The following is a 10,820-nucleotide window of genomic DNA, read 5'->3' as shown; positions in this document are numbered from 1 at the left end:
ACAGGAGACGGGACGGGACAGCAGCTGGGAAGGATACATTTTGATACATTTGGACCATAAGACGCAGGGACTTTTTCCCCCCACTTCTGGGGGAAAAAAAGTGCGTCTTATGGTCCGAAAAATACGATAGATATATATATATATATATATATATACACATATATACATACATACATACACACACACATATACACATACACACACACACACACTTTAAAGAATGTTCCTATATAAATCATATTATAAAGTACCAGCACACTTCTAGGTATCCTGCTACCCTTGCACTTCCCCTGTTAACGTTGAGCAAAGCAAAAGGTTCATGTTAATGCTCCACAACTTACTTTCCTTTGCTGTCCCACTGCTTCTTTAGCTTTCACCCCGTTTTAAGTTTCAAGTAATTTCATTTGGGGATACATAATGAAGGATCAATGACATTTGAGTTACATCTTCCTCAAGCAAATAGTTGGGGAGTGCAGAAATAGAATGTATTGTTGAGGAAAGGGGAGCAAACTTTTTTGGTCCTCATTGGCCAAAGTACAGGTTTGCGTTGGATACTTCATGCTCATGGGCATAAACCGACATCTGGACCAATGTTTAGTCCAAACTAAGTACTGGTAACTCAACAAAAACTCTAAAACCAATTTGCATACCCAAAACAATCTTATAAAATGTAAGGAAATTATATAGCATGGCAGGCAGGTCAGTAGCATGCTCATTCAGAGAGATCAGCAGTAGTAAGATTTGCTCTAATTATTTGACCAGTCTTCACATACCTTGTCACCCAGCTTGAAATTAGGTGGGGAAGGCATCTTGATATTCTTAATGCTGACAGCTGGTGCATCTTCCACAGGGAGTGCAGGGGTTATCTTCTTGTTGCTTTGGATCCTGCTTTCAATTTCCTTGATAGCTTGCTCAGCCAAGTCTTTTGGAAGTGGCTTCCCGTGCCAGCCTTCCTTATCCTCCACACCTATCGCCATAAAATGAATGAGAAAGAGCAATATGGAATTTTGTTTCACAATAGGTAGTCAATACAAAACTATTAATGGTTACACTGTTGGGCTGATTGTTTTAGGCTAGGATAAGACAATGGCATCTGAGGTATTGGACTTCCTATTAATAGTTTTCTTATTGTATGCAATGGATTTCAGAGAGGTCCTAGTAGTGCTAGAAAGTTCACCAAGATCAGATCACATTGCCGATATATTTTATTTACTGTTGTGGTAGATGTCACCCCTCCCCTTAGTTCTTGTGCCCAATTGAGACAGACAAAATAAAAATGGACAAGAAATGTAACTGTCACATGACCATTCTCCTTAATGCCCATTCATTTTCCATGTGCTGCACCAGCTTAGGAATCCTGAAGTTAGTAAAAAATAAATAAACGAAACCCCACCACATATTCAACACACATCCAAGTACTTTCTAAATATGTAGTGTTTTATTTTGTGTGGTACAGCAATACTACTGCTTTTTTTATTGAACCCCTAGATGTTTTTAGTGACTGGTTGCTTCAACTACTTTCAACGGTCCCATTTTCATAATAAAATTTATTATAAACTAACTGAAAATGGCATTTAATTTTCCAGCTTTCATTTGGAATGGTGACAGTCAAAAGTTTATTAAAACCTCCACATCCAACATAAACAAGGGATAAGGGATCACTGGGGGTATAAAATCTTCTTTAAAGATACTGGATTGTCATACCTGTGATGCCTTTGCCTTTAAAAGTCTTGGCAATTATTGCAGTCGGCTGATTCTTCACAAGAGTGAGTGCTTTACACAGTTCCTCCACGCTGTGACCATCCACAACAACAGTGTGCCACCTAGAACACAGACAGGGCATTATATATTGCGAATATAAAATTCTGCAACTTTAATGTAAATATAAAGTATTCAAGAGGACAGGTGAAGGTTCTGCTGGCATATAAACATTTTTTGTTTTTATATGGCAACCAAACCAAATACTTTTTTCTTCAGGTCTCTGTACTGCTTGGAAGTCACTACATTTTCATTGAGTGGGATAGTTTCTAAAGTTTCCTATAGTGCTTTTAGTTATAGCTTTTATTCTTGGGGTGCTAAATACTGTCTATGCATGCCCAGCTCCTCCACCCCTCCACTCTTTCCCATAATCTTTTATTTGGCACCCAGTAAACAATGTGGAATACTATTACAGGGATTCAGAGTAACAACTCTGAACCAGCTATGGCGGCTAACATTACATAAAAAATGACAATGTATTTTACAGAAACTTTACATTACATTTTACAGGACCCACTTTACATAGATGCATAAATGTAACATTTCTGTGTCCACACCAAGTCATATTACTCAACATTCCCAGTAAGTAACTAAGCTGTTCTTGTCCCTCCATTTCTTAAGCGAGCTTAGTCTCGTTATTACCTTAACTTAACAGACCTGAATTAGACAGCAGTACCATGTGTTCAGGGAGCAAATCTCATTTTTCATTGTATTCACTGAATATTCTGGAAAATCCTTGGTCCAGGAAACTGAATTTCCTGTGCTATCATCACCTACCCAAAGGCCTCACAGCGTTTCTGGTAGATCTCCACTTTGTGTTGCAGAGGGGCAGGATCGCTTTGTCCAAGACGGTTAACATCAATGATGGCGGTGAGATTGTCCAGCTTATACAGACCAGCAAAACTCATGGCTTCCCAAACAGAGCCTTCGGAAGTCTCTCCATCTCCAAGCAAACAGTATACTCGGTAACTGAAATTGGTATAGGAAAATGTTTAATTGATCAGAATGATTTTCCCAAAAGGGCAACTCTGTTTAATAAAGAAAAGGTGCATTTTGTAATAAAAATATCAGGCATTGTTTTTGTCTGTCTTTTGGAGATATTTTCCATGATGAAACATCCCAAATAGAGAAAACAAAAAGTCCACACCCTTCGCTGACCCATCCGAAATAAACAATACGTTTTTGGCTGGAGAAAAACACAAGTCCATTTACTGTGCTACTTAAGATGAACTCACCTAAATCTGCCCTCCAGGACCCTTTCCAGTGCCATTGCCAGATGTGGGGACTGATAATCCAGCATTGCTCATGTGTGTGCGTGCTGATCAGTCCCCAACATTATAGCTGCTTCTTCTGGATCCAGGGAGGACGCCATTTCTGGACAGCCATTAAGAAGTGTCCATGTAATGTGAACAAATGAGAAGGCTCTAGACTGGAGCATCATGTAATTGTGGCTTTAGGGGAGTTCAAGGGGCTCTTTTTTTCCAGGAACCAGAATGAGATCAACATCTGTCTAGAGATAAGCTATACCAGGAGTTTGGTATTGCATTTATTAAAATGAGGATTTGTTGGCTGCTAAGAAAACAGTTGATGCGTCCTAAAGTACAGTAGTTCCCATCCTTTTCAGGAGTCCGAACTGCGCATGTGCGGGAAGAGGTGTGTATCACTCAAAGCTGAACCAACTTACCCCACATGATGTCATGATGACAGAAACCGCCCCCTCTCCCATCACAGGTCTGGGTTCGAGACACAACCCACCAACCACCCTGAGCCTGCGATCCATACGGGCCCCATTGGCTATGGCCGCTGCTCCCCCGCAAGCGTGGTCCACAGGTTCGGGACCGTTCGTCCCAGTGCTCTGGTGGTCTACTAGTGGGCTGGGCCCCCTGCTATAGTACACCCTGAAAAAGTTGGTTCCCCCTTTTAAATTATCATGCAGAAGGGTAAAAAAAGGAAAGCTCTAGCTGAATCATGGGAAGATGTCTGGTGCATTTTTGTAATTAATTATAATGAAGGAAGGACAGCCACATAGTTACACATGGACTATTGCTTTATACATTGGCATTGCTGGATTTTGTTCAGTTTAGAGCATGACAGGGAGCCTAACACTGAGGTTTGTATACATAACCATTTCAATATAGGCAAACACAGCATTATGGAAGAGGAATATCTGGTAGAAACCTGCCCAGATTAAGAAAGGAGTTTGCACTAACCCACACCTCCTCCCTTGTATTCTTTCATATCTCAGGTAAAGTTCAGGCAAGGTAATGAAAGGATGGGAAGGATAGCAAACACTAATAATATTCAGATAGACACACCTCAACAGACACACCTATGCTTTTCTCCTAGCCTATTCATTTGCAATTTTGCTGAGAAGGTTTACTTAGAAATACTATTAAGAAATATTAAAAAAGTATTATCAGACAAATGCTACATGTGATTCTGGAAAATTCTATTTAAAGCTGAATTCCAGCCTTCCGAGAAGTCTTATGCAGTTGTGCAAATGACAAAATGATTTGTGCCTTTCCTTCCCAGCCTGGCTTCCCTGAATGGGCTCCTGTGTCACAAGGCCAATGGACAACTTCATAAAAGTCTATGATGCTCTAACGAATGAGCAAACTTTTCTGCAAACATCAAAAAGAAACGAATTTGTGTGTTTTCTGCCATCCTAGCAATTTTCCAACAGAGATCTGTAACAGCTGGACATGTATAATGTGCTGATTTCAAGCAGATATACCGGTTTACAAATGTGAATTGTGATTTGTAGCCGTGGCAGGAGATAATGAAGCTGCCAATCTAAAAGCTATAAAAAAAGTTAAATTACTGAGCTGAGCTGCAGCACTGTTACCACTTCAGCACAGACTTTATGGATTGTCAATCAATATTTGCCATCATCATCAGCAAAACGATCATTGTATAGTAATGAGCAAAGATCAAACTAGCAGTTAAAAAAAACAAAAAGAGTTTTAGTGCCCCTGAATGCCTATTGGCAATCACTAAGCACCTGGGAGGTGGTAATGGCTAAAGGTTTTTAAACTTTTCTAGTGAAGGCATTTACAAGCCCTAGGGTAACAACCGTCAATGTACTGAATCTATAGAGAAGCAGCATTGTCACCATGGGCCAGCCTTTCCCAAACCCTTGAACCAAATTCCAGATCTTCAGAGTACTCCTATAATTACTATATTCACAGATCACAGTATATTAGCACCCTTCAATGGACCTGTGGCTTTCTTGCCATGTCTACCTTCCTCAGCATCACCTCCCTGGGTGGCGATAAGTTGGAATTCCTCCGATCCACAATAAAATTTTCTGACCTAAAATGTATGTTTATTTCCAAAAGTGACTTGCACACTAAAAAAGGCAGGCAAGGCCTTTATCTATGGGGACTCATTTGGATGGTGTGCGAGGTGAGATAGGTTGTAACGTACATACCTACCTCACATCCGACCTACCTGCCTATGAGGCCTGTGTACATTAAACCTACCTGCTTGCAGCCAGCCAACTGATAGGAGGCTACCATGCTGACCACCTTCCACCCATCCTATGCTGTGTACCTATAATCAACCCGTGGCCAATCCTTCCATGGAGACAATGCAGCCCCTCCCTTCCCTGCCCACCAACCTTAGGAGCGGCCTTTGTGTGCAATGCTCTGTTGTAAAGCTGGCTTTTTAACCCACCCAGGGCAGCCATAGGATCCGACAATTGTGTTCTGCCAAGCAGAGCTTTCTCAATGGGGGCCCTCCATTGACCTGTGACTTTTGTGCATACTATGTATGCATGTATGATCATGCGCAGCATGGCCTCCCTAACGCCGATCAGCTGCACTGGCCTACCTCGTCATCCATCCAATAACTCCTCACCAGATAATGAGCTACCTCGGAGCTCAGCCTTGCCCAAACATACTAACAACAAGAACAGTATTTATAGCGCTCAAGCCTCCAACACCACAAACTCATGGAGAGCAATATTTTTTTCTACCATCAAATAGTTCTTTTTCAATCAAATAAATTATCACTATTCCTTTGGATGTGTTTTCACCAACAAAAAAGGAAAAAAAATATTTAGTAATGCAAACAACTGTGATTACATTACACATTACCCATAAGCACTTGCAACATGCAAATTTTTCTTTAACTAAGCAACACGATTGGTTGAATAAACAGCACAGGATTGGGTAGATTGTATTTCCCAAAATCAATTTTGAAAGGTCATCTATGCATACTTGTACAGGTGGGGACATGAAAAGTGACATCTTTATTAATGTAATGATGAAATAAAAGGTTAATTTATTAATGTTACACCCCCTTCCCCTCCCTTGGGAATAACTGCCAACAGCTATTGGAGAGCTATGGGAGATGCTCAGCTATGGGGTCCTCTAGGGCTGCCCAACTGCATGAGGTGTCTGTGGAATGCCTGCAGGGGACTCAATGGGATGTCCCAGCTGCCGGTAAATAATAATATGCAACTACCGGTCCCAGATCCCATGGGATGGAGAGGGCCTGACAATACGCAGGACTGGGGAATGGACAGAAAGGTGACATGCTCCTGAACTGGCTAGCTTTAGATATTGCAGCTTGGCAATGCATGCTGTTATTAAGGAAGCTCTTCGGGGCAGAGTCCTCTCCTCCTGTGTCATTGTCTGTATTAGTCTGTCATTTGCAACCCCTATTTATTGTACAACGCTGCATAATACGTTGGCGCTATATAAATCCTGTTTATTAATAATAAATATAACAAAGTCTATGATCTACCAGACCCCCAAACCTTTTTCCATTTCTGACGCCCAAATATTGCTGCAGGAGATAATAATTGAACGTGACAGATTCCCTAAATGAGGAGCTGACAAAATACATCCCAGATTGGACTGTATAGGAACAAGGGTTCTGGGATGATCTGTGCTATAAATGGAGTAGAACTGAATCCCCTGGTGCAGGTGGAGAAAATAAATCATTCCAGTAACATAATATTCACTGCAATGTGCTGTATGTGGCTACATGTGTACTAAATAAAGGTAAGAATTAGTGACAATTGTATCCACAGGCTGATAAATAAAAACGCTCTCCAAGACAGAAGATAGAACATCGTGGGAGAACCTACAAACCCGAAATTGATTTTTTTTTTTTAATCATTTGCAAATAACTGGTAAATATTTCCAATCCTGGGCTAGATCTATTCCTGGTTTATTGGATCACTCATGGTCATCAATGATAGTCTATCGTCTCCTATTGTTAGTAAAGTTGTCAAAAAACTGGGTGTGGCAAATCTAGTGTTGTATTATTCCCTATGGTTTGTGCTTTAGGTGTCCCATCATCCCCTTCTCTCCTCTGAGTTACTTCCCCCACCTCTTGGATTGTAAGCTCTTCAGGGCAGGATCCTCTCCTCCTCCCGTGTCACGGTCTGTAATTAGCAACCCCTATTTAATGTACAGCAATGCGTAATATTATAATGCCTATTTTCTAGTGCAGGCATTTACAAGCCCTAGGGTAACAACCGTCAATGTACTGAACCTATAGAGAAGCAGCATTGTCACCATGGGCCAGCCTTTCCCAAACCCTTGAACCAAATCTTCAGAGAACTCCCATAATTACTATATTCACAGATCACAGTATATTAGCACCCTTCAATGGACCTGTGGCTTTCTTGCCATGTCTACCTTCCTCAGCATCACCTCCCTGGCTGTTATTAAGGAAGCTCTTCGGGGCAGAGTCCTCTCCTCCTCCTGTGTCATGGTGTGTAAATGGCAACCCCTATTTAATGTACAGAAATGCGTAACATTATATATATATATATATATATATATATATATATATATATATATAATAAATCCTGTTTAATAATAATTATTATTGTGCAGTTCTGACCGTGACGTTTCAGGATGTAATCAAACAGCAGAGCCATAGCCTGTATGAACAGGAATGGGCCAGTTGGATAACTGATAAAATTTTGAAAAACTGAATATGTCTACAATGAGCCTCACATTGTACAAGACAGAATATGAACGAAAAGAGTAGCCAAACATTACCTGGCTTTATCAAAATATTTCCCGGTATATGCCATTCCAGCAGCAGCCCCCAGCCCCTGACCCAGCGATCCTGTGGCTACATCTGTAAATTCTTGTCTCTGAAACACAAACAGACATGAATTAGTGTACATGTAAATTCAGTGACATTCCATTTAGTTGTTACTTTGGCAGGGGTACAGTCAAGATGGATCTGGGTGTCAAAGAAGCAGGAAGTTAACCTTATGTGACCTCTTGGGCAAAAAGTTAAAACCTGTTATGCGCGGCTCAAATTCTTCAATATAGCTCTCCCTTCTAAAACTTTGTATTAAGATGCCAAACTGGGTAATAGTCTAATGCAGCCTTTCTCAAACTCTTGTTCCCTGCTAAAACAGTTATTTGGAGTCAGTGGTGAAGAAAGCCTCCTTAATTGATGGCCAGTGGGAAAATCCCCCTTCCTCCCTACTGCAGTAGCTATATTTCCAAGCTTATAGACATACAAAAAAAAAAAAAAAATAGCGTCATGCAACCAGTTCTACCAAGTGGAGTTTCCCCCCAGAACTTTGCAGGCACCATCAAAAGTGTTCAGTTAGCCACAGCTTGAAGAACCCCAGGCAACCTCTGGACCCGAGATCCCATGGAACCTTTCTTGAGAATGGCTTGTTTCGTGTGAAGTACCATCAGGAACCCCTAGAATTGAGGAAAAAAAATGTGCAGGTGTGCAAATCCTTAGGAAACCAGTACCAGAGATGTCTGGTTGCTTCTCCCTGCTTATTATGTACATGTAAATATATCCTTGGCCAGCCCAAGGCCTCAGACCTCCTCCAGACCCTACAGGCAACCCATTGGCAAGCTCAGGGTTCTCCCCAGGCACTTTTAGCTGGGCGCACCACCCGGCAGTTTTCAGCACCCCACCCGCCTGTTTTTGGGTGGTTACCAAAGAGTTTGGTCACAATACAGGGGAGGCCACCCATCTAAAATTTCTTCCCACCCGGCTTAAAAAAGTTTCTGGGTTGAGCACTGAAGCCCAAGGATTTCACATGGCAGATTGCCAATACTGCTGCTCATTGCAAGGCGGCAGCTTAGTACCATAAGTATTAAAACAGGAAATGCAGCAGAATCTACAAGGTTGGAAACTCTGCAACAGAATGATAAATGATTTAAGAAAAATGTATATTGTGAGATATGATCTGAAAAAAATATATTTGCGATTTACATACATTTTTTTGCAGTTTAAGCACTTCTTTGGTAAGAGCCCCGTGTACTCTTTGGCAATTTATGTGCAAATGCTGATCCAAAAGGGGAAAACCAAGGGAGGGATAGTTACGTAATATAACTTAATAGTAATGTCACCTTCACCTAGGTGCTGAAGTCAGGAGGTATATAGTGAAATATAAAAATATAAAACTAATTTGCTCAGTTCAGCAGCATTTTAGCATGTTGGATGTGATCCTCACTAAATAAGCAGACCTTGCTATCAAAGTTAGGGCAAAATGAGCGGGAAATTGCTTTGCAGCCATTTCATATTCATACAATATTTTATACCATTTCCCAAATAAAGATGTGAAATAATACAGACAGTATACCCACCGGTACTGGATGTCCCTCCAGGATGGAGTCCAGCTTTCTGAGGTTTAACAGTTCAGATTCAGGCAAATATCCGGCTTCTGCCCAGGCTGCGTACAGAATAGGAGCTGCATGACCCTGGATGGGGACAAATAATGCGTCACCTTCCTATTCTCACAAAGTTTTATCTTTTACTTATACAAAACACAATAATACATGGAGTGGGATGTATAGCAATATGTGATAGATGTTGTACATGTGTCCATAAACAACCTACTGTACCCTCAGGGAAATTCTAGGGTTTTAACTTTACCAAAATTTTCCCACAATGTATATTTACTAGCTGCAAAAATAACAGATTATAGTAAATACTTGGCCAAAATAATACCCTAGGAAAAGGGTTTGGTTTATATAAAGCCTGGAAAGGTCTGCAACAAGAATTTTAAAATTTGTAAGAAGCACCATAATCCTTTACCTAAACTGTTCCAAATTCAGTAAATAAATGTAATGTATAATAAATGTCAAAAACTTTTTTTTAATTCAGATTTGATTTTTGAAGCTATTTTTGTGGACACCTTGAAGCAATCACAAACATTTTTCTATTCCTGTACACATTTTGGAAGTGCTATTTTCCTAGCAGTAATACGGAGTATGGGTCGGGGTTAAACTTCATTACAAAAAGCGGTAACCCCGAGCCACACACTGGGTGGAATTGAGGGGGCCTACCTGGTCCCCACAAGCCCGCGGCATCCTCTGGCGATGACCAGCCAGCATCTGTGTCCCCTGTCCTGGCATCCCCGGCGTATGATTGATGGGGATGCAAGGCCATGGAATGCAGATGCTGGGCAGGCATGCGACGTGTGTACGTGTGGGCAGGACCAGCTGGAAATTTAAAATAAAGTAACATTTTTAAAAATTCAAATGTACTGCTATGACATTTAAAAATACTAAAATATTCATACCGTCAGGGAGGGTAATTCTGCATGTAATCCATACCTTAGACATTATAAAGCGATCATTGTTGGGATTCTTGGGGTCCTGAGGCTTATACTTCATGGTATGAAAGAACAGCACAGCCATGACCTCAGCCGCACTACAACAGGATGTTGGGTGTCTAGGAATAAAAAGAGACCATGATATGAGATAATTATATTTCCTGAAAAATCATCCAGTAATTATTTTTCCTGAAAATTCATAGAAAAACTCAATGTCATGCTTTCTCTTAACTAGCAATAAACCCTGGAGCTCACCATGTGTAGATGAGAAAACTAGGTGGCTCATACACATCATCCATGAGCCTGCAGGCCAATGCCCTACCCTTACCTACATGAGAAAGTGGAAGTCCAATTGAACTCTAGGTTAAATCCAGGTGTTTGAATAATACAAATGTGTGCAAAGTTTTCCAGTTTGTTTACCTAAAGCGGAAGCACACCCTTAGCATAAACACCTGTCCCCTGCCAGCATGCTGCAGAGATATCCCTGCTTTCTGTGTGGAAGCAG

At 41.0% G+C, this 10,820-nt stretch overlaps 1 protein-coding gene across 1 annotated transcript in view; it reads right to left on the bottom strand.

Moving 5' to 3' along the window:
- The window catches only part of TKT (transketolase), a 33,972-nt gene that overhangs the window by 10,416 nt on the left and 12,736 nt on the right, over positions 1 to 10,820 (bottom strand). Inside the window, exons 2-7 of the mRNA XM_072420948.1 lie at positions 10,317 to 10,434; positions 9,345 to 9,458; positions 7,779 to 7,876; positions 2,536 to 2,727; positions 1,705 to 1,823; positions 774 to 967 (exon numbers count right to left, since the gene is read on the bottom strand). Coding sequence (XP_072277049.1) covers positions 774 to 967; positions 1,705 to 1,823; positions 2,536 to 2,727; positions 7,779 to 7,876; positions 9,345 to 9,458; positions 10,317 to 10,434 — 835 coding nt within the window. The remainder of the gene's footprint in view (positions 1 to 773; positions 968 to 1,704; positions 1,824 to 2,535; positions 2,728 to 7,778; positions 7,877 to 9,344; positions 9,459 to 10,316; positions 10,435 to 10,820) is intronic.

The sequence above is a fragment of the Pyxicephalus adspersus genome, chromosome 8, assembly GCF_032062135.1.
Source record: "Pyxicephalus adspersus chromosome 8, UCB_Pads_2.0, whole genome shotgun sequence".
Classification (NCBI taxonomy): domain Eukaryota; kingdom Metazoa; phylum Chordata; class Amphibia; order Anura; family Pyxicephalidae; genus Pyxicephalus; species Pyxicephalus adspersus.
This window is presented reverse-complemented; position numbering and strand designations above follow the sequence as displayed.